This window comes from Hylobates moloch, unplaced genomic scaffold, assembly GCF_009828535.3.
Source record: "Hylobates moloch isolate HMO894 unplaced genomic scaffold, HMol_V3 SCAFFOLD_22, whole genome shotgun sequence".
NCBI classification, from domain to species: domain Eukaryota; kingdom Metazoa; phylum Chordata; class Mammalia; order Primates; family Hylobatidae; genus Hylobates; species Hylobates moloch.
In genome coordinates this window covers 12248516-12273135 of record NW_026652297.1, presented here as the reverse complement: position 1 = coordinate 12273135, position 24620 = coordinate 12248516, and the positions used below count along the sequence as shown (strand labels likewise).

At 43.9% G+C, this 24620-nt stretch overlaps 1 protein-coding gene across 1 annotated transcript in view; it reads right to left on the bottom strand.

Annotated features, from left to right (window-relative positions):
* Nucleotides 1-2688: 2688 nt before the first annotated feature.
* Nucleotides 2689-24620, bottom strand: part of NME9 (NME/NM23 family member 9) — a 29263-nt gene continuing 7331 nt past the window's right edge. The window contains exons 4-12 of the mRNA XM_032144255.2: nucleotides 21577-21680; nucleotides 20247-20318; nucleotides 17478-17594; nucleotides 16277-16352; nucleotides 8349-8431; nucleotides 7955-8047; nucleotides 6829-6983; nucleotides 5461-5597; nucleotides 2689-3655 (exon numbers count right to left, since the gene is read on the bottom strand). Coding sequence (XP_032000146.1) covers nucleotides 3591-3655; nucleotides 5461-5597; nucleotides 6829-6983; nucleotides 7955-8047; nucleotides 8349-8431; nucleotides 16277-16352; nucleotides 17478-17594; nucleotides 20247-20318; nucleotides 21577-21680 — 902 coding nt within the window. The 3' untranslated portion in view covers nucleotides 2689-3590. The remainder of the gene's footprint in view (nucleotides 3656-5460; nucleotides 5598-6828; nucleotides 6984-7954; nucleotides 8048-8348; nucleotides 8432-16276; nucleotides 16353-17477; nucleotides 17595-20246; nucleotides 20319-21576; nucleotides 21681-24620) is intronic.

Here is a 24620-nt window from a genome sequence, read left to right as displayed (position 1 = left end):
AGGGAAATGTATTTATTGAAACAAAGCTGTTTGCTGCTTTATGCAGGTGCAGTGTTCAGTCAGCAAGGAAGTGGGAAGAGTGGACATGGTCTTGTGTCTACACCCAAGTTCTTAACTAAGCTTCTCGCTCTAATACTGCATTCTGTTTCTCCTTTTGTGCCCTGATTGTAATCCAAAATTTATGAACTAGAAAAGAATGTCCAATTTAATAAGTTGCATTTTTTTTTCTTTAAGCACTTTATTCAGAACAATACATGTTCTTCTGGTAGTGTTTGGATAATATGATTTTAACACATGCTAATAAAAGCCAAGAAAAATCATGGCAACTTCTAAAAAGGAGTCTGTTTTCCAAATGTCTAGAACATTAGGAAACATCAGAAGATAATGTGTACAGGCTTTTGGAACCTGTGATTCTTGGTAAATGAAGGGCTGGGAAGTGGCTTTGCATTTCAGAGTGGGACCCAGTGCCTTAAGGTAAGTGTGGCTTCCAGAGGCATCTACAGCAGTCTGGGGACCCCTCTCTTTTTGGCCTCCTTCCGAAGGCCAGCAGACCCTTCACAGGTGGCCACTCCCAGCCACAAGATATCCCGTCCCCAATGTCATGTCCACCCCCTCCATCCTGTTCTCCTTAGGTATGCCCCATCTCCACTGCCACCAGCTGCACAGTATGCAAGAGCTTGCTATCCCTCTGCAAGGACACACAGGTGCTCTTCGTCTACTACGCACTGCCACCTTTTCCCATCTCTGAATTGTAGGCACACCTCCTATCTCCAGGCCTCACTGGAAACAAAGCCAAGGACACCTGTGCCAGAGTGTGGCGGGAGGATGATGAGGTGGCTAGCAAGAGAGGGAATAATCGTGGTGGGAACCTCTGAGAGGACCCAAGGTTAAGGCGAAGAGAATAGGAGCAGGGCCAAGCAGGCCCCTGTTTCCCATAACTGCCACAGGGAAAACTTGAAAGTGAGGCCTAAAAAAGGAGGAAAGGGGGAGTCCCACCCCAGATCTTGATGGAGGGCTGACAGAATGGTTCCAATTTCTTGCCATCTGGGATAGGGACTGGTGCTGTCCCCATCCTGCCCCTTCCCTGTTTACTGGGCAGAGAGGCACATGTTTATTTCCAGCATGAGAGAAGGTCCAGGATGTGGCTTTAGGGAAGGCTGACGGAACTCCCCAAGGGCCACTGAGTGGACTACTAAGCCACCTTTTCTCTATCTCTGCAGCCCCTGGCTCCTGGCTTTGGCAAGCAATCTGCCCTCAGTCTGAGTGGAGGTCCAGAGCCAGTCCTTAAACCACCCTCCTTGACTTCATGGAGCCCAGCCTGCCCTCCTCCTTGTCAGGCACTCACACCCAGGAACCAAGGGTTCTTAAGGCCAAAAACAGCACCCATCCTTTACTTCCGTATTTGCTTCTATTGTGGGAAACCAGGCCTAGGGTCTCCGCCAATGAGTTCCATCCTCTGGGAGTGGGCTGATATTTGAGCCACTCTCGGGAACCCCCTTACACCCCATTCCCCTGTTCCCTATGCCATGAAACTTGTGGACTCTTAGAGATGCCCTGCAATGCTGAACCCACAGCATCCCTGAGTCACCAGTAATGGGAGGAAGGGGCATGTCACCATTCCTCCCACTTCTGCCCCATCACCTAGTGCCCCACTTGCTTTCCCACTGCCCTGCCCAGCTACTTCATCCATCACTGACACAAGAACACTCCCCGCCAACAGGCTCAGTTCCCCAACCTCATTTTCCCCTCTCTCCCCTGCTTTGGGAGGTTCTGGTGGCTCCATCTCTCATCTCACCAATGTTGGAAGATCCTTGGCTTCCCAGATTCTGGGGAGATCAGATGGCTGTCAGCTGGGTGCACCCCTCCAAGTAGCTCATTCAGAGCCACACACACCTGTGGTGTGGAAACCCAGGCACAGGGCTTCTCCAAGTCGTTTGTCACTTGTGAAGTGGGCACAGACCATATGGGCCCCGCTCTTGAGCCCACTCCCAAAGGGAAGAGCACAGCCCCATGGTGGGCTGTGAGTCTGGGGATCTGGAATAGTGCATCCAGCTTCCTGACAGGTCCTGTCAGTGAGGGCTCTGTTGGGCACATTAAGATCCTGTACAGTTTCCGATGAGCACTGGACATGTGTGTTTCCATCCAGGGGTGGCATGAGGTCCTGGGAAACACAGTGGCCTTAAATAGTAGGGCCTACTGAAGGTCACTGGCCTTGGTTCCCAACTGTGGGGACTGACTTAACCGTGTGTCCCCAGAGCCAGCTCAGGGCCTAGCACAGACTGTGTTGTGCTAAGCTGACGAAGTGTGATGCACCCACGAAGATGTCCTCTGGGAGCTAACTGCCTATTTAAAGAACTTCAAGTCATGGACAAAACCAGCAAGGAGGAAGACGCTGGCATTTGCTTCATGGTGTAGAAGAACATGGCCTTCTCCTCAGGAAAAAGTATGCCTGCACTTGGCAAATTTACAGGTAAAGTGGTTAGAGGGGGTGGCATTGTGTGCTAATAATTCCCAAGTGGTCATAAGAGCTACTTTTTACTGAAATCCTCTGTCCCTCAAGAGAAGAACTGTAGAGGGATGGCTAAGCCAGGCAATTCAGTGAGAGCTGAAGGCAACCTGGCCCCACTAGGAGCTCTCAGCTTTTAAATTTAGGTGTCAGCCAGAATCAGAAGCCAGAGAAATGGGGGAGGGATGCGTCAAGAAAATTAGATGAATCCTGGTTCCAAATTTAATGTCTAAGCATTGCTTTATGAACATGCCCTGGTAATGGAGAACTGCAGATGGGAAAATCTGGCAGCATTAAATGACTGTTGGTGTGACTTGGGCAGGCAGTGTGAGGAAGCATTTGGAGCCTATTTATATCTGCCTAGGCATCAGTGTGCCTGGAAGTGTCATAGCCAATCTTGCTGCACTGTTTTCAAGCTCATGGTTACCAAATTAAGTTCTAAAATTGTTTAATTCATAAGGTAGATTTATTGTTGGGGAAACACCATCTCATATAACCCAGTATCCTCTGAGATGACACTTGTATCTCACAACAGGATGTAATAACTGATGTTCAATTATTTTGTAAAATCCCAAAGACAGAAAAAAAAAAAAAAATGTTCTACATACTGTTTAATAAGGCAGAAAAGTATATACTATTCTCTTTCTTTACTTTTTTTTTATTATTAAGACGGAGTCTCACTCTGTCACCCAGGCTGGAGTGCAGTGGCATGATCTCGGCTCACTGCAACCTTCACCTCCCGGGTTCAAGCGATTCTCATGCCTAAGCCACCCAAGTAGCTGGGATGACAGGTGCACGCCACCATGACCGGCTAATTTTTTGTATTTTTAGTAGAGACAGGGTTTCACCATGTTGGCCAGGCTGGTGTCAAACTCCTGATCTCAGGTGATCCACCTGTCTCGGCCTCCCAAAGTGCTGGGATTACAGGCGTGAGCCACTGTGCCCAGTCATATTATTTTCATTGTCTACAGAAGACAGCTAAACCAAAAAGTATTGGTACTCAAAAGAGTAAATTCCGATTCTGGAGGTCTGTTTTGTGCAGTAGACCCCTGGTCACGTGCCCTGGAAGAGCAGCACAGCCATCTCAATCCACATCCTCGGGAAAGCAAAGCGCCTCAGCGGGCCCCGCTGTTGCTTCAGCCTCACCGCCTGTGGGATGACAGATGTTTGGTAGGACTCCGGAAACAGCCCTGTCCCAGACCTTCTGTCCCACCCACCATCCACGAAGAAATGGGAAGTTAAAGGTCAGAGCAGGAGGGCCAGCAAAGAAGTCCTGATACGTGTTAGGGACCAGGAATTAAATAAATTAAGATGGATAACATTGAGCATTTAATTCGTGTCAGATGCCAGACCAAGAGCTTTACATCCTGTCTTTCATCTTCACAACAGCTCTATGATGAAGATTTTTATTATGAGGTTATTTGTGGTTATGACGAGTCTATCATTATCTCCATTTCACAGATGAGGAAACTGAGGCCCAGAAAAGGTAAGTAACTTTTCAGAGGCTCTTCAGCTGGGGAATAGTGGAGCCAGGATTCAAACCCGGGATTGTCTATCACCTTGACTCCTGCCTTTTTTTAGCAGGAATAGTGCTAAGTACAGTGGAGGCATATGCTGCTCCCCAAAGCTGAGAGTGACACATCAGAATAAATGGGCAGAACAGCACCCCAGCCAGGCTGCCAGTGTATGCAAAGGAGGCTGTGCACTTATTCCCAGGATGTGGTCTGCAGATAGCCCCTTTTCTCATCACCTGAGGCCAAAAAGTCAGTCTCATGATCTTCCAGCACTCCCAACAGCCCAGTGAGAACTTCCCAGCCACCTGCCACAGACTTGGCTCTGAGTTACAGCTATTTGCTTCCAATTACCACCCCCCATTCCCAAAAGCTTGAAGGGGCCCCACAGCCCTGGACACATAAGGAAATGCATCATGGACTCTCTGAGGGCAGGTCTCAGAGGAAAGCTGGCCTGGAGTGTCAGTGGGTCTCTGATCCACATAGAGCCACACTTCCCAAGGTTTCCTGGCTCCCCAACCTCTGTGGCACGCTCAGCTTGTTCCTCAGCTGGCAGTGGGAATAATTCTACTTCACAGAGCAGTGGCAAGTTCACCTATTTTGACTTGGCTGCATTTCAGATCTTGAGACCATGAGCATATCAAACATTTAGGCAAATATATTGATTAAAACCCAAACATTTAGACACATGTTTAAGATGTGAATGTGACCTCCCAAGAATCCAACCCTTACATCCTTTGGGTTTTCCCAAGATAATCATCTCCCAGCCCCTTCCACTCATTTCATGTTCAAACCAGAGACATGTAATGTAGCAGTTCCACTGGTTGTGCGGTAGACTGAGTCACATGGGCTTCGGACCCCTTGGGGTTATCACCCAGATTTGGAGGTGGCGATGCCACCTGGCATGCCTTTCCCAGAGGCTGTCTGAATGCTTCCCATGAAGGGAAGGTCCTAAACAACGGTCATGCATTGAAATGTGGGGCTGAGGGAGATGAGGTCACAGCAGGCTTCAGGTCGCGGGCCCTTCCGTATAGCTGCATTTCTCAGTGAGCCCTTAGGGGCTTCACATGGAGAGTGTGGAGCAGGTCTGGCCTCTGACTGGCTTTGAGGTAGGCTTCCAGAAAGTTAATGAAATTTTTCCAATGGTTTCCACAGGGAAATGCAAATAAAGTACTTTTTGTAACAAAAATATGACTCCAAGATAAGCAGCAAAAAATTTAATGAGGTATTAAAAAAGCAACATTTAATGTTGCTCTATGAGAACACAAAACAGTTTAGTATTGATAGTCAAGTTATATAATGACCTGTATTTTCAGAACAGGACTGTATTAGGTTGAAGACTTAGTTGCCAAAAATTATCAGTCCTCCACACACTCAAGCACATAGTCACAAATACCTTGTATCTATGATTTAATAAAGACCAAGTCTGCCTTGATGACTTACCCTGAGGGGCTTCTGTATCTTTGTCTGAAAATTTCAAACTGGGGAAGAGCAATGCCAGTTCTCTGTCAGCATCTTCTCTGTCCCGGCTTCCATGGACAGCATTGAAGGGCATTTCTGTGCCGTACTGAGCTCGGAGACTGGGAACATTGGCAAAATGTAAAAGAAACAATTGTTTCATTTGAAAAGAAATGTCTTGCTTTCTGGCAACATGATCACCAACTACCAATCAGCACCCTGCATTCCTGTGAAATTGATTTCTCTGCAGGAAATACCAAGAACAGCAGCAATGACAATAGTAGCTGGCATTTATTTGGTCATGGCAGTGTGCTGGGCACATAGTTGGGTACTTTACATGATCCCATTACATTTTCGCCACAGCTCTATGAGGGAGTCTACTGTTACCCCCATTTTAAAGATGCATGATTAATGGTGTAAGCACAAGAGCTGCCATTTTTTCGATATTACTACCAAAGGCTAGCACCATACGAAGTGCTTGATAAAGTTGTGCATAGTTATCCTTGCAATAGCCTCGTAAGATAATATTACTACGATTTCCTGTGTGTCAAGCACTACTCTCGGTGAGATATATACATGTATGTATACACAATCCTGATGGATGCTCATATCCCCATTTTACAGTTGAGAGAACTCAGGCTGAGAAGAGACTTGCAGTGACCTAAGATCTGAATCCTGAGCTGGCTTTCACTAGCCCAGCCTGCCTCATATATAAATGTTCCTGGTCCCCTATAGCTACAAAGTACAACTGCAGTTCCTTGGCCTCTCTAATTTCTTTCCCGTTGTCTGGGCCTGTCAGCTTCAAAGGCCAAGGTACAGTGGATTTGGATTGCTGGCGCCAAGCTAAACACTCCCAAGTCCAAGGAGCAGGCCAAGCAAGCCCAGTGCAATGTGCAGAACAAGGTACTCAGACTCCCGAGGGCCTCAGGACACCCTGATGGGGAGTAGGTTTGGATGGCGTTGAGGCTACAGTGCAGATTCTCAGGCCCTGGCCCAGAGTCTCTGATTGACAGGCTTGAATGGGGCCCTAGAATCTGTATTTTCCTGGGAGTACCCTGTGGAATCCTCTGGCTGAAAAGAGAAAACAGCGACTGAGGAATGAATCCAGAAACAGCCTTTAGAAGAGGACAGAGCAGGAAGAGGAGGCAGCTCACAGGAGGCACTCAGCAAAGGCTGGGGACTGAACCAGAGGGGGAAGATGTCAGGGTCTCCCCAAGTATATAAGAGAGAGGCTCCTGGCCATCAGAGAGTCCTCTGTGTTACCCGTGATTCTAGGCTGAACACTGAGTGGGACTCAGCCTCCTGGGATGCAGGTTTTAAGATGGATGAAAGGACCACAGTTGGTGACATCACCTTTCAGGCTGCTCCCTCCTGGCCACATTGGGGTCACAGGGGCCCATGACGGTTCGCCAGGTAGTGACCACGTCCTCGAAGCCCTCAGTCCTGGTGAGGATCAGGAGGTGGCTCGGTCCACTGCACATGTGATGTACCAGCTTCTCAAATGCCTCCTAGGCACGGGGAGGGAAAACAGTGACCAGGGCAGGAGCTGCTAGGGCCTGCAGAGGATCAGCGAGCCCATCTCACCCACAGAATGGGAGGGAGTTAGTGAGCAGCCTTGCTACCAGCTAGCATGCCCATGGCCACTCAGCCACTGCACCCTGTCTGCCTGGCCACCTCTGCCTGCTGTGGAGGGTGTCAGGGATGGGTGGTAGTGATGACCAACTACACTCAGAGAACTCAGAATGACGAGACTTTTAAGTTGACTCATTTGGGAGTAAACATGAGATTATATAAGTTAGGCAGAGACATTCAAAAGACCATATCTATGGAAATCGTGTGATGCTGGATAACCAAGGGGTGAAATATAGTTGCTATTTTTTTTTTTCATGCAATGCCTCACAACCCTTCCTCCCTCCTCAAGTAACAGTACTCTGGTTTTCCTTCAGGGAACAGCCCTTACCCATTTCAGTTGGTCCAAGTTTGACTGACAACCATGGGATGCCTATTCCCCAACACACAAACACCCCTGACCTGAGAGGAAGGGTTCTGACCCAAGCTAAGCCAAGAAGACTCCCAAGCAGGTGGGTCATCAGCAGAAGCAAATGGAAGGTAGTTAGATCTGAATTATCCAATGGCAGTACCTAAAGTGATATGCTCAAGGCTTTGCTTCGAGATCCCTAGCTTCCTTTTGTGTCCAAGCCCTTCTCATTAAACTCTCCCTTCAATTCTGTGAGTTATGGACTATGCTTCTAATAAATTCCTTAATTCATTTCTTAGAGTCAAAACCTTTTCTTTGCAACCAAAAAACTTTACCTGATACAGCCTATTGTCATTCTGAGAACACATTCATGACCCACTTGCTGTTCCTATTTTGGTTCTTCATAATTTCTTCTGTCACAAACTAATATCAATCTATAAGCATAATGTTGGAGGAAGAGAGACGACAGTGTGTTGAACTTGTGGAAGTAGATGAGCTGACCTCTCCAGCTTTGTGTTGGTAGAAAAGTTGCACTTCTGCCTCTGTCATGGTTCTCTCTTCATTTGTTAGAATTTCAAACCCAGCTTCCTGAATCTGTAGAATATATATAAATATTCTAAAAGGGTAAATCAAGCCCAAATTCACATTGATTAATTAATTTAGTTGAAAGGTAAAAAATAAAGACAGGCCACATTAAAGGCTGTGGAGACACTGATCCCCACATTATCTGTCCCAGTCAGATTTAACATTTTCATTTACTTGAATGGAGTTTGAGCTACAACCCCTTAGAAGTCATCTTTCTGCACTAAGATATCACTGCCCGGTGCCCCATCCCTGTTTATCCACAAAAGAGGACATAAGGACAGTGGTGCATGGTAAGTGTTGTCTCTCTTACCTTCATGATAATCTCATCAGTCTTTCCATGGGCCACTGCATCTGGTTTAATGATGGCCAAGGTACAGGTCCTCTCTGATGAAACTAAGCCAAAAAATGGTGCTGTCAGATGCTGATGTTTGAGGCTCTTGGGAGGCCATCCACAAAAAACGATGCAACCTCTACGCAATGCTCCATTGCACCAAGTGCCAGGCACAGGCTTGGGCTCTCAGAGTTCCCTTCCCTGGCCTCTTAGTTTTGCGCCTGCAAACCTGGACTCTGGTGGATGCACCAGTCTGACTCCAGACCTGAGGCCAGACCTCAACCTCCATCTTGCTGCAAGGAACAGAGACTCAGAGACTGGCTCAATGAACCTGGACAGGTGGCAGAGGAGGAACATGGGGGAAGGGATTGCTGAAAGACTGCTTGGGACCAGAAATCCAGAAACAACTGAATTGAGTTGGCCTAGGGAGTGGGAAAAAGAGGAGGTATAGGAGAAAGTGAGAGGGGGGCCTGGAGCATGGGCAACACAGGCCTGGCTGCCCTCACCCTCTCATGATTCCCAGCCTCTACCTGCTGTCTGCCACATGCTCTCTTTTCACTCTACTGGTTCCTGTGCCTCTGCTACTTTTTCCCTTTCCTGCCATGTGGCTAAAAATGGCTCCTCCAGGCCCTGAGTCTGCATGATGTTCCATGACTTCTCAGCTCCAGCACATACTACCAGATTGCAGTTTCAGTAGTCTGTCTCCATTCAAGTTCTCCTGAGAGAAGCCAGATTGCCCCACTCATTGGTTGTAGCCAAGGTACCAGCCCTAGCTCACTGGCCAGTCTGCTGATTGACTGCCCTTGAATGAGCATCCACCAGTCCAATTAGCTGTGACAATGAGGGAGCTGCCACAGGATCAGAGTCCACTGCTTAGGCCCACAGGAGCTGTAGGGAGGTCTGTGTCTAGTCCATGAGCCCATCTCCATTGTCCTCCTGCTTATATTATATAAACTTGTCTTCGGTGAGTTATCTACACTCTCCACAGAATCTTCATTCTCCCATCACCTATTTTGTTTTACATTGGTTGTGTTGAAATGAAACAAGACAATTCTACATTTAAAGAGGGCTTTCTACTCTGAAAAATCTCAAAAACATGTACTGCAAAACTATAAATGATTTCAAGCAACAAATCTTATTTCTTTCTGAGATTATTATTTCTAACATGAATATTTAGATTTTAAGAGAGTTTTACAATAAATTCCATTATAAATTGATTAGTGAGATCACCTAGAGGTAGAGGAAGAAGAAAAGAGACCAAAGCAGGGGCCTGGGGTGCTCCAGGTTAAAAGGGCAGCACAAGAAAAGCCAATGAAGGAGAAACTGAGGAGAGGCCAGAGACATAGAAGGAAAACAAGAAAAGTTGTGACATCTCAGAAACCGGAAGAGAAGGTTTTGAGAAGGAAGACATCGTGAACATCATCCCATTCTGCAGAAAAATCCCATAAGATATGCACTGGAAACTACCTGTTGGTGCCACCAATGAGCACCATTTCAGGGAGTAGTGAGTGCAGAGGTCAGATTGCAGCAGGTCGGGGCATGAATGGAAAATGAAGGTGGCCTAGAGTGTGAACAAAGGAAGCTTGGCTGTGAATAAGAGGAAGGCTAAGGGCAAGGGTGGTATCTTAGATGGTTTTCTAGGTGGGAGAGAATTGATTTGAGAAGAAATCATGGAGGAGGGAAGAAAGAGGAGATGATGCAACAGGGGAGCAACAAATGTCTCCTGCAGAATCACAATCACTGATTTTCTCTTCACCCTTGAAGTTTTGCTGTCCTAAACTGTGCCTTCTCTCTTGTTAGAATCCAACTCAAACAATTCTTATTCTCCACACATGTAAAAACAGCCTTTCTATTTCAAGCAATAATTTAAAAAATCTTCCTCCTCTTGTCAACACAGTTCCTGAGCCTAATTCTGGTTTTCCCTCATGTCTCAGTTACCACCAAGAGACACACCGTCCCAGCAACAGCCTTCCTAACTCAGCTTTTCTTCATTCTGTCAGGTCAAGTTGTTCTCATATGAAAGGTTCAAGAAGTACTGTGATACCCAGGAGTGTAAAATCTGCAAGTTAATATTTGGGGAATACAGGAAAGAGGTTGTAGGGCTCTGGGAAGGAAAGGTTTTCTAATGTTTAAGAAAGAGGTGAAAAAAGAAGCTTGAGCTTTTTTAAAAAGTTCAAATAAGAACTAAGGAAATACCAGCATCATTGCTTTCAATTATTGGTGTTGCTACCCTCCATTTTATTACATGCAGCTTTTTTGATGCCTGGTAATTGCGATGAAAGTCACACCTGTTATATTTGAACATAATCAAAATGCTGTGAAATGTGCCCAAAATGCTGATAAAGATCCAAAGAGAGATTTGACACAGTATGTTTGAAGTGAAGTGACTCGAGACAAAATATTTTATGGTTAAGCTTCCCAGAGTCATTCCAATTTATCTAGCAACAGGCTTCTCAATAGAAACTATATAGGCCAGGAGGCAGTGGAATGACATTTCCAAAGTACTGAAAGAAAAAAAAAAAAAACCTTCATCCAAGAATACTGTACCCAGCAAAGCTATCCTTCAAATATGAAGGCAGGCCAGGCGTGGTGGCCCAGCACTTTGGGAGGCTGAGGTGGGCAGATCACCTGACATCAGGGGTTCAAGACCAGCCTGACCAACAGGGCAAAACCCTGTTTCTACTAAAAATACAAAAAAAAATTTAGCCAGGTGTGGTGGTACATGCCTGTAAACCCAGCTACTGGGGAGGCTGAAGCAGCAGGAGAATCACTTGAACCCAGGAAGCAGAGGTTGCAGTGAGCCAAGATCGTGCCACGGCACTCCAGCCTGGGTGACAGAGTAAGACTCCATCTCAAACAAAAAAAAGAAGAAGGAATGCCTAAGGAAATCTTTAATCTGAAAGAAAAAAAATACTAGTATGCAAAAAGAAGACATTTGAGGTATAAAACCCACTGTTGGCCAGGCACAGTGGCTCACGCCTATAATCCCAGCATTTTGGGAGGCCAAGGCAAGTGGATCACTTGAGGCTAGGAGATCAAGACCAACCTGGCCAACATGGTGAAACCCCGTCTCTACTAAAAATATAAAAATTAGCTGGGCATGGTGGCACACGCCTGTAATCCCAGCTACCCAGGAGGCTGAGGCATGAGAATCACCTGAGCCCAGGAGGCGGTGGTTGCAGTAAGCTGAAATCGCACCATTGCACTCCAGCCTGGGTGACAGAACTAGAGTGAGCCAAGATCATGTCACTGCACTCCAGCCTGGGTGACAGAGCAAGACTGTCTCAAAAAAAAAAAAAAAAAAAACCCAGATGCAGTGGCTCATGCCTGTAATCCCAGCACTTTGGGAGGCCAAGGCAGGCAGATCACTTGAGGTCCGGGGTTTGAGACCAGCCTGATCAACATGGAGAAACCCCATATCTACTAAAAATACAAAATTAGCCAGGTGTGGTGGTCCATGCCTGTAATCCCAGCTAACTGGGAGGCTGAGGCAGGAGAATCACTTGAACCCGGGAGGCGGAGGTTGCGGTGAGCCAAGATCGTGCTAGCCTGGGCAACAAGTGAAACTCCATCTCAAAAAAAAAAAAAGAAATGAAACCAAGACCCAACTATATGCTGCCTACAAGGAACCTACTTTACCTGTAAAGACACATAGACTGAAAGTGAAGGCGTGGAAAAAGATATTCATTGCAAGTGGAAACCAAAAGAGAGCAAAAGAAACTATACTTAGAGAAGGTCACTATATAATGATAAAGGGGTCAGTTCATCAAGAGTAACAATTATAAATATCTGCCCAACACCAGAACACTCAAGTATATAAAACAAACATTAATAGATCTAAAGGGAAAGATAAACTGCAATACAGTAATACAATACTGCAATACATAGGGGACTTCAACACCCTACTGTTAGTAATGGACAGATCATTCAGAAAGAAGACAAACGTCGTAGTCAAACTGCATACTAGACCAAACAGACCTAACTGATATTTACAGAAGATTTCACCCAACTGCTACAGAAAAGACATTATTTTCATCAGCATGTGGAATGTTCTCCAGAATTGAGCAAATTATAAGCCACAAAACTAGTCACAACAAATTCAAAAAAGCAGAAATCATATATATCTTTTCTGACCACAGTGAAATAAAATTAGAAATCAATAACAAGAGGAACCTCAGAAACTACACAAACACATGAAAATTAAACAACATACTCATGAACAACAAATGCATCAGAGAAGAAATTAAAAAGGAAAATTTTTAATTTCTTGAAACAAATGAAAATGGAAATACCCATCCAAAATCTACAGGATACAGTAAAAGGAGTAATACAGTGAAGGGGAAGTTTGTAGCAATAAATGCTTATATCAAAAAACATAGGAAGACTTCAAATAATGTAATTGATGCACCCAAATGCACTAAAAAGGCAGTAACAAACCAAACCCCCGATTAGTACTAGGAAGCAAATAATAAAGATCAGAGCAGAAATAAATGAAATTGAGCCTAAAAAATACAGAAGATCAACGAAGCAAAAAGTTGATTTTTTGAAAAGATAAAATCAACGAACCTTTAGCTAGACTAAGAAAAAGAGATGACCCAAATAAAATCAGAAAGAAAATGGAGACATAACAACTGGAAACACAGAAATATAAAGAATCATTAGACACTGTTATGAACAACTATACAACAAATTTGAAAACCTAAAAGAAATAGATAAATTCCTGGATACATGCAATCTACCAAGATTGAACCATGAAGAAATAGAAAACATCAACAAACCAATAACAAATAACAAGATCACAACTGTAATAAAAAGTCTTCTGCCAAAGAAAATCTCAGGACCTGATGGCTTCAATTCTAAATTCTACCAAACATTTAAAGAATAACTAATACTGATTATACTCAAACTCTTCAAAAAAATTTGAAGAGGAGGGAAAACTTCCAAACTCATTCTGTGAGGCCAGAATTGCCCTGATAGCAAAACCAGACAAGGACACAACAAAATGAGAAAACTAGGCCAATATTCTTGATGAATATAGATGAAAAAGTCCTAAACAAAATACTAACAAACGAACTTCAACAACACATCAAAAAGATCATTCACTATGTGGGATTCATCCCAGGGATGTAAAAAGGGTTCATCATATGTAAATCAATAAATGTGATTCATCAAATCATTAACAGAACCAAGAACAAAAACCATATAATCATTCCAATAGATGCTGAAAAACCATTCAATAAAATTTGAATTCCCTTTATGATAAAAACCTTCAAAACACTGGGTATAGAAGGAACATACCTCAAAACAATAAAAGCCATGTATAACAAACCCACAGCCAGCATCATAGTGAATGGGGGAAATTGCAAAGCCTTCCCTCAAAGATCTCGAATAAGACAAGGATGCCTGCTTTTACCACTTTAATTCAAAGACCCTAGCAAAAAACTTTTAGAACTGATAAAACGAAATCAGTAAAGTTGCAGGATACAAAATCAACACAAAAACCCGTAGCATATGTATATACTAACAGCAAACAATCTGAAAAAGAAACCAAGAAAGCAATCCCATTTACAATAGCTACAAAGAATATAAAATATGTAGACTTCAATTTAACCAAAAGATGTGAAAGCTGTCTACAAGGAAAACTATGATATGCTGATGAAAGAAATTGAAGAGGACACACACACACACACAAATGGAAAGATATTCCATGCTGATGGATTGGGAGAATTAATATTGTTAAAATGTTAATAGTGCCCAAGGCAATTTACAGATTCAATGCAATCCCTATCAAAACACCAATGACATTCTTCTCAGAAATAGAAAATATAATCCTAAAATTTATATGGAACTACAAAAAACCCCAAATAACCAAAGCCATCCTGAGCAAAAATAACAAACCTGGAGGCATCACACTACCTGACTTCAGATTATACTACAAAGCTATAGTGACCAAAACAGCAAAATACTAGCATAAAAACAGACACAGAATAGTGAACTCAGATGTAAATCCACACATTTATAGCCAGCTCATTTGCAGCAAAGGTGCCAAGAACATACAATGCTGAAAAGGACATTCTCTTCAATAAATGGTGCTGGTTAAACTGAACAACCATATGCAGAAGAATGAAACTACACCCCTATTTCTCACCATATACAAACACAAAATCAAAATATATTAAAGGCATAATTCTAAGACCTGATACTATGAAACTATCAAAAGACAACATTGGGGAAATGCTCCTGGATATTGGTCTGAGCAAAGATTTTTTGTGTAAGACCTCAAAAGCATAGGCAACAAAAGCAAAAATAGATAAATGAGATCACATCAAGCAAAGAAGCTTCTGCAAAGCAAAGGAGACAATCAACAAAGTGAAGAGATAACCCACAGAGTGGGAGAAAATATTTGCAAACTATCCCTCCGACAAGGGATTAATAACCAGAATATATAAGGAGCTCAAACAACTCAAAAGCAAAAAGAAAGATAATCTGATTTTTAAATGGGCAAAAGATCTGAGTAGACATTTCTCCAAAAAAAGACATAAAAATGGCCAGTGGGTATATGAAAAAGGTGCTCAATATCACTAATCATCAGAGAAATGCAAATCACAAAATCACAATAAGATGTCATCTCACCCCAGTTAGAATGGGGACTATTAAAAAAAAAAAAAAGTCAGGGAGGCCAGGTGCGGTGGCTCACGCCTGTAATCCCAGCACTTTGGGAGGCCAAGGCGGGTGGATCACCTGATGTCAGAAGTTCAAAACCAGCCTGGCCAACATGGCAAAATCTAGTCTCTACTAAAAATGTAAAAATTAGCCAGGTGCGGTGGCTGGTGCTTGTAATCCCAGCTACTCAGGGAAGCTGAGGCACGAGAATTGCTTGAACCTGGGAGGCAGAGGTTGCAGTGAGCCCAGATCGCACCACTGCACTCCAACCTGGGCGACAGAGGGAGACTCTGTCTCAAAACAAACAAACAAACAAAAAAACAAAAAAAAAGAATAATGAGGTGAGGATGTAGAGCAACGGGAATGTTCATATACTGCTGGTATGAATGTAAATTAGCACAGCCACTATAGAAAACAGTATGGAGGTTCCTGAAAAAACAAAACTAGAACTACCATATGATCCAACAATCCCACTACTATGTATATATCCAAAAGAGAGGAAATCAAGAGATATCTGCACTCCCGTGTTTATTGCAGCAGTATTCACAATAGCCAAAATATGGAATCAACCTAAGTGCCCATCAATGCATGAATAAAGAAAGTGTGGTGTATATACACAAGGGAATATTATTCATTAATTAAAAAGATTAAAATCCTGTCATTTGTGGCAACATGGATGGAACTGGAGATCATTATGTTGAGTGAAATAAGCCCCCAAGCAAAGAACAACAAATAGCACATGTTCTTACTCATATGTGGGAACTTAAAAAATGGATCTCATGAAGATAGAGAGTAGATTGGTGATTACCAGAGGCCAGGAAGTGGAGAGAAAGAAATGAAGAGAGGTTGATTAATAGGTACAATCTACAGATAGACAGAAGAAATCAGACCTGGTATTCAAGAAATCAGCAGGGTGACTATAGTTAACATTAATCTTTTGTACATTTCAAAATAGCTAGAAGAAAATAATTTGGATATCCATAGCATAAAGAAAAGATAAATATTTAAGGTGATGGATATCCCAATTACCCTGATTTAATTACATGAATGTATCAAATTATCTCATGTACTCTGAAAATATGCACATCTATTATATATCAATTTTTAAAAGAAAATTATGAACCATTAAAAAAACCTTCTCAGAGTTCAGATTGCTCAGTAAACTGAATACTCATCTATTTTAAACATATATAAAATCTGAGTCTGCTTTGCTTTTTTCCCTTGCTCATTGGTTCTGCACTCACCCATGTCCTCATCTTCACCATTGTTCTTTCCATGGGAAACACATTCATCTTCATCAGAAAGAGCCTCATCTTTAATCTAGTACAAATTGGTCATTAAAAGAAAGTAGTTAGCTAATTAACATTACCACTAAGACCTTCAAAAATCTGTAGAAACTAAAAAAAGCAAAGCTCTAAAAAACAGAGAAAAAAATGTCAAAATTATCAGTCTTGGAAACTTTACAGGACCCTTTTTGGTAGTTGGGTGATGGTGTGGGACGGACAGAATTAGAATACAAGAAAATCTACTTATCTTAAGTTTTAGAGTCTGCCTCTTTTCATAACATTAAGTAGAGATAGAGAGTTGATAAGAAGACAAAGAATTGAAATGTAAGTAAATATTAAGAGATTGACTACGCAGTATAGAGAAGCGGTAAAGAGATAATATTCCCTTGGAGGAGGCACATGAAAATGTTAGCATTTGCAGTTTTCTTTTGTGAGGGAAAATGGCCAGTTTTCTTGGGAAAAATATGATTTGATTTTAATCCATTCTATAAAAATGGAGCTTTGCTATTTGGAATTTAATAAGAAAACTTGAACAACGAACATGGAATGGTGTTGAGCCACATTTGCAAGATGCTCAAAGCACCAGGAAATACCTCTCTACCAACGGTATGTTGATTTTCAAAGGCAGCCAATTATTTGAAGAACTGGCAGTCAATGTTATCATGGAAATAATGTATCAAAATCACAAGCTTTACTGATTCTATTTCTCATGATAATGACAGATCTTAATTTCTAAGTTAAAGAAATGAGCCCTCTGAGTTCACAAGTAAAACCTTCAGGAATATGAGCCAGTGGGTCACTAGGAGAGATTTTACCTCGAGGCTGAGAGGAGCCCAGGATAGCTGACTTCTCCTACCCACCACTCCATTCTGTAACTTGATTTTCATTTCTGAATTCATTGTTAAGAGTTGAAGTGGGAGATGAAAGGGAAATGGATAAAATAAAGCGCTCTGGATGAAAGAGATGGCTTTTATAAGAAGGTTTCAAAATGCACACATATCACCAGGGCACAGTGCATGAAGAACAGACCCAGGTGAAACTTTTATGAAGCTGTCCACCAACAGCTCCACAAAAGTCAGGTGAAGGGGATGGGGACTGCTGATCTCGCCCTACTAGTGCACTTGTGAGTTAGCTGCTTGTAGAAGTGACCTCCAGTTACCACTTTCCGTTCTCTGCCTTCAGCCAGCACTTTCTTTTCGGCCTCCAGCTGGTCTAGGATGGTTTTCTGCAGCAGTGGGGCATTTGCTCCTCTAACCACAGCCACCAGTTCTCCTCCCTAGAATACGTTACAAACAGCATGAAATACTCTTGGCAAATATTAATCTCTTGCAAGAGATGGCAAAAGTGTCTAGGAGTGTGCCCAAGATCAAGGTCCTTCAACCCCAGGCCTGTAGCAGGGTGCTCACTTCTGCTGCCCTCCCTTGGCAGGACACCCTCAGGTCTGCTCCTAGGTTTGTTTGTTTGTTTGAGACGGAGTCTTGCTCTGTCGCCCAGGCTGGAGTGCAGTGGCGTGATCTCGGCTCACTGCAAGCTCCACCTCCCGGGTTCACACCATTCTCCTGCCTCAGTCTCCCGAATAGCTGGAACTACAGGTGCCCGCCACCACGCCCGGCTAATTTTTTTGTATTTTTAGTAGAGACGGGGTTTCACCGTATTAGCCAGGATGGTCTCGATCTCCTGACCTCGTGATCCGCCCGCCTCGGCCTCCCAAAGTGTTGGAATTACAGCCGTGAGCCACCGCGCCCAGCCAGTCTGCTCCTAGTTTTAAATGATTTCTCTTTTTCTGATCTCTACCTTCTAGGCCATGCCACTCCTTTCAAAGCTTCCTTCAGGGTAACCAGCAGTTCATTAAGGAAGGAACAATACATAGTAAGTTATGAGTGACTAAGTGTGGCTTACACATAACTTATTCATTCAACAAATATTATTGAGCACTTAGTATACCAAGCACTAAGGCAGAGGCAAAGAATATAAACATTAAACATGAGAAAACATAGCTGCAGCCTTCATGAATGGGTAGTAGAGTGGGGAGAGGGATACCTGGCCAAGCTGAAGAAACAATTACAATACTATAAAATAATTGCTGTAATAGGAAAACTTACAAGGTGCTTGGAACTTGGGGCAAGAATTGCCAGCATCATCTGAGATGGTCAGGGAAGACTTCACAGTCCAGGTGGTATTTGGGATGAACCTGAGTTTCTGCTTTAACTCTTTCAAAAGTCTATTTATTTATTTATTTATTTATGTATGTATGTATGTATGTATGTATGTATGTATGTATGTATGAGATGGAGTTTTGCTCTTGTTGCCCAGGCTGGAGTTCAATGGCATGGTCTCAGCTCACTGCAACCTCCGCCTCCTGGGTTCAAGTGATTCTCCTGCCTCAGCCTCCCAAAGTGCTGGGATTACAGGTGTGCGCCACTGCACCTGGCCAAAAGTCTCTACGTTTATACTCACAAAGAAATGGATCTGGAGAGGGAGAAGTTCACATAGAGTGGGTCCTCCTTCCATTTCCATCCCATCCCTCAGTGGACCACCATAGGGTTGAAGATTGTGGCCAATGTTCCCATACAGCCAATTAGGATTTATGCTTTAATTGCTATGGGCTCAAGCAATTAAGCCATTGTGGTAATGATCCCATTTCTGCAACTGAGCTCTGATGTCAAGTATGTCTGGGGCATGCTCATCTCTGAGCTCCTTCCTACTTCTCCCTTCTTTCCTCCCAACCATGTTATTTCATGTAAGTTCAGGCTTGCTACTAAAATCCAAAGCTCAAATAATGTTTTATCATAAGTTTCCAATTTGTAATACTTGCAGTGCTGAAGCCAGGAGGCTGAAGTTTTCCAAATTAAACAACCCTAGCCTGGTGTTCGGAGACCTGGTTGAGTAGATCCCAGTATTCCTGACTCTACAATGAGGGGGCTGATCTGAGTGAGGAGGTATATCGATCCATTGCCATCAGAGCCTGGCAGGTGGCCTAAACCTAGGAAGCCAAGTGTGAAACAGTGGGCCCTAAGGGGCATGGAGTTGGACCATGGATGTCACACCCAAGGACATCCAAATTATATTTTCAAAACACTGGGCCGGGCGCGGTGGCTCACGCTTGTAATCCCAGCACTTTGGGAGGCCGAGGCGGGCGGATCACGAGGTCAGGAGATCGAGACCACGGTGAAACCCCGTCTCTACTAAAAATACAAAAAATTAGCCGGGCGTGGTGGCGGGCGCCTGTAGTCCCAGCTACTCGTGGGTGAACCGGAGGAGGTGCAGTGAGCCGTTTGTGCCTGATTCCAGCCTGGGACACAGGAGATCCGTCTCAAAATAAAAAAAAAAAAAACACTGGGCCACTTGGTTTTCCTCAATAGTCCCTCTCATTTCTAACTTTCTGTAAACGTATCTTCACATTTTATGATGAAATAAAAGTGAATGAAGAGCTTGTCTGCCCCATAAAAGAATATCTATTTTTACTAAAAATTCCCCTTTATGGAGCAAAGGATAGAAATCTTGAAACCCTGTGCTCTGAGAGTGAAGCCTCAGTCTAGAGTATTCATGAGCCAAAAAGGAGCACGTATATTTGAGTGACTGGTACTCTCTCCCCGTGTACAGCAAGTCAGGAAGGCTGCGCCAGCACAGTGACCACCAGGGTGCTGTGTCATCCACCTCCTTGGGCACAGGGCCCTCAGGCCGCCATCCTAGTCAGCAGCTTGTATCACCAGTTAGACTTGGGGATGGGGGTGTCTGTGTGTAGCCAACATCATAAAAACAGACTGGGAGGCATCAGAGAAAGCAGCATCACTTGTTTGAATCTGTGAGGCCTCTTGGTGGTTCCCATTAATTCTCCCAGAGAGAATTAATGTCAGTGAGATGCTTCTATTTTGAACTCTAATGATTTGCAATCGTCCAATAGTTCTGATTCTGAAAATATACTTACTGCATAAAACAGAAAAGTTGGCTCGCACTTCCCTCTGTACTTTTCGAGGACATCAAGATGATCTGCCTCTGCCTAAAGAAAACCACTATCAGCAGGTACCCTGGGTGCAGGGGGTGCAGGGCCCGATTGATTGGTGGGAAACCACACAGGGAACTGAACACCCCCAGGACTGACTTCTCCAGGTAGAGCCCCGATTTGCTCTCATACTGTTCCTGCTAATCAGAGCTGTCCTATAAAATTGCAGACATGTACTCTCTTGAAGAATCAAATGAGGAGGAAGCAAGAGTATCACCTACCCCACCCAGCTACTGCACCAGTCCAAGGGAGCGCTACTGGCTAACGTCCTTCCGCAGCCATGACTGACAACCAAGGTGAAGGTCTTCAGGCACCACCTTCATTGTCTGAGAAACCTGCTGCACATGGGCATAAGAGATTCCCCATGCAAGCCCTTCTACAGCACACTCCCTATGGAAGCACCAAGACTGACTGCCAAAGGAGGAACTGCAAAGTCCTTGAAGTCCAACTTCTTGAGTGATTAGTGTAAGTTATATTTTCTCCTGTCTTCACTGCCTATGAACCTCAAACCCATGCAGCATATCAACAGTGTCTCTTGCACACTTCTCTGGAATTTATTCCCATTTCCATACATTCATCCAAATAAATACTTGCTAAAAGTTCCCCTTTATGGAGCAGAGGATGGAAATCTTAAAACTCTTTGCTCTGAAAATGACATTTCAGTCAACAGTGTTCACGAGCCAAGAAGGAGATGTGGCTGGGGTGGTGGCTTACGCCTGTAATCCCAACACTTTGGGCCGCTGTGGTGGGAGGATTGTTTGAGCCTGGGAGTTCTAGACCAGCCTGGGCAATATAGTGATACCTTGTCTCTATAAAAGTTAAAAAATTAGTCAAGCATGGTGGCATGTGCCTATATAGTCCCAGCTACTTGGGCAGCTGAGGTGGGAGGATCATTTGAGGCTGGGAGGCAAAGGCTGCAGTGAGCCATGATACCACCACCGCACTCCAGCCTGGGTGACAGGAAAAAGAAAAAAGAAGAGGGAGAATATGCATTTGAGTGACATATATTTCTTCTCTTCATACAGCACCAAGAACTGCTCAAGCCAAGAGGGATATAGGGAGGTGGGGTGTGGAATACGAACCTTCATAGCTAGAGAAATTAGAAACTATCATGACAGTATCAACAAAAAGTCCACACTGATTCCTTTTTAATGACCTGAGAAAGGCTACTCTCACACTTCTCCTTCCTGACTCTTTTAAATTTTTAAATTATTTTTACAATGTTGTATGACTGTTGGCCAAGAGAGAATCTTACTAATGCAAAGTGCAGAAGGTCCAGGCCGACCTCGATCCTCATCTTCTGGAAGAGGCTCACCACAGGTTTGCAGGGGCCACACCAGCCTTGATAGACATCAACAACTGTGTGGAACCAAGAAGCAGGAACATTCAGTAGACACCAGCGCCCACCACACCAGGCAAAATTTATACCTGTACATTCTAACCCCCCTCAAATGGACATTCATTTGCTGAGATATCTAATGGTTAAAGGGATTTACTATCCCATGAGATTATAAGCCAGCGTAGAAACACAGCTAGCCCTCATTCTTATAAACTTGGTATACTGAATTCTAAATACAGTAGAAGCATAGCAGAAAATAATTTTCTTAACATGGCTCCTTTTTCTTGAGGGTTCTTCAGGCTACATTCAGGGTTAGGCCTAACACAGGGTGGCCCTCAATGATATTGGAATTAGACTGAAACTGTCTATTCTAAAAAGGAGAGGTCACTGTAGGTGACCCAGCAGCACACAATTGACTTTCATGTAATCCTTTGATAACAAACACAGGTTTGACCATTTCCTCTGATGAATTAAAAGCCACTTTCTTTGGGTGGAGCAGAGTTTTATCTACTTTAGAAAAATCAACATTTTTCTCCCAGAAAGTGAGCCTGATAGAGAGCTAAAGAGAAACTTGGATACCTTTTTCTTCTTTAATCCCAATCTATAGTACATGTCAGGGCTGGATGTAAGGGAATCCTCTCATCTGAGTGTTGTGAACCATGTGATCGACAGGAAGCTAAGCAAACCAAGCCAACTCCTGTCTACTGGATTTGTGCAGGACCTGCCCCACACGACCATGAAGCAGCAGCAAGGGCTAGATGGTGACATACCAGTGGCCATATTTTAGAGGAGGGATATCTGCCAAAACGCCTCAACACTCCCAGAGTTCTTGCCTGTTCCACACAGGTGAGCATTTCTGTTCAACTGCTAGAGTAGCATAGTCACAGGGAGATAGTGTCAAAATTGCTAATAATTGATTAGCTCTGCCAATTTTAATAGTGTGCAATTTGTGATTTTACTTATTGCAGATTCACATTTCAAAATTTTCCCATCAAGTGAGAACTATTAATATAACACAATATAAATTGTCATGACTAAAGTTAGTATAGAAACTGGTGACACTGTACTAACACTGTTCTATACTAACCAGGGAAGGAAGGCTTCCCATGAAGAGGTGACTTGCACTGGGCATTGTAGAGAGCCCAGGCTTGAATGGGCAGAGAGGGAGACTGTGGTGCAAAGGATGGGCAGCCAGGCACAGGTGGCGGACTCAGGGACCCCTGGGCAGCCTGCTGGACCAGACCTGCCTGAGGTGGTGTGGTAAGAAGTGGTGGCAGGGATCACTGGAGGAATCTGGAATGTGAGGCTTGAGGAGCTCTATCCTGAATCACTAGGCAATGAGGATTCACAGTAAGTATTAGAAGAGGGAGCTAATATCTTGGACTTGCCTACATCCAGAATTTTAAGAAATAAATTTCTGTTCTTTATATACTACCTATCTGTAGTGTCCTGTTACAGCAGCATAAACAGACTAAGCTATTCTGCTTTAGCTGCAAGAGGGCAGGTGCACTTTGCTTTTCTCTAAAAAGCCCACCAGTGAGATGGATATCATTATTGCACTATACAGATGAGGAAACTGAAGTTCAAAGAGGTGAAGTCATGGACTTAAGGTAAGAAAGCAAATTCTCAAGCAGTATAGCTTCGTTCATTTATGCTGCTATAATGGGACACTACAGACTGGGCAGTTTATAATGAACAGAAACTTAGTTATCACAGTTCTGGAGGCTGGCAAGTCCAAGATCAAGGTGCCAGCAGGTTTGGTGGTCAGGTAAGGGCTGCATCCTCTGGAGGAGAATTATACTGTGTCCTCACATGACGGGAGTCAAGGGCAAAAGGAATAAACTCCTTCCATCAAGCCCTTTTATAAGGGCACTTAATGCCACTCATGAAGGGCACTACTCCCCTTTTAAAGGCCCCACCTCTTAAAACCATTACTTTGGCCATTCAGTTTCAACACCTGAATTTTGAAGGGGGACACATTTAAACCACAGTACAGCAGAATCAAGTTTTAAATCCTGTGTTGCCTGATGCCATAGCCCACGCTCTTTCAACTGCTCCAGGGAAGAAGCAAGATGCATGAATTCAGCAGTGTTCATTGGTTTAGCCATGTAGCACAATTTTGCAGAATGTGAGAACCAAGCTGGGTATAGGAGGAATGAGGAAGCCAGACACAGGGGTGGCAGAGGGGATAGAATGAAAAGAATGTAGGCAAAATACTAGGGATGAAAATGAAGACGGTGTGAAAAGGACTTCACCTTTGAGCCTGGCAGAGAAAAAGAACGAGCGAGGGGTGGGGAGAGATTGTTGGGGGGGAAAGGAGAACAAACTCAACTCTAAACAGGCTGGGTTTTCAGTACCAACCAGAAAATCAAAGACAAGTGATCACAAAGGCAACCAGACATCCAAGCAGGAGAGGAGGGGCGGGAGAGTGGGATTTGGGTTCCACAGCATCCAGGTACAGGATAAAGGTCTGGGCTTTTCTGAAGACAAGAGTTTCACAATTGACAGATTTTAATTTCAACCTACTACAGTTATTTGGGTGAAGGCCAAAAAGGGCATTTGGGTCAAGCCAGGAAAATGTCCCTGAAGACTTAGAGGGCCCTGTACACAGGCCCACTGAAAAGGGCAGGTTTAAATCCCAAAGGGAAAAAGCTGGGGCCCAATTAGCCTAAACTCTCTGTGCTGTATTTGTATTGATAGTGCACCTGCCATTTTTACTAGCTTCTCCCTCCTTCTTGGACACCCTGGCTCTGTGAGGAGTGGTGGGCACAAAGGCACCTTCACACAGTTACGGAGGAAGCAGGGTGGGGGTTGGGGGTGGGAGGGACCAGAGAGGAAGTGTTTGATTTGACTCTGAGTGAGAGGAAGCAAAACAGAGAAGCCACATGGAAGGAATGGCAGAGACAAGAAAAAAGTGTGTGTGTGTGTGTGTGTGTGTGTGTGTGTGTGTGTGTGTGTGT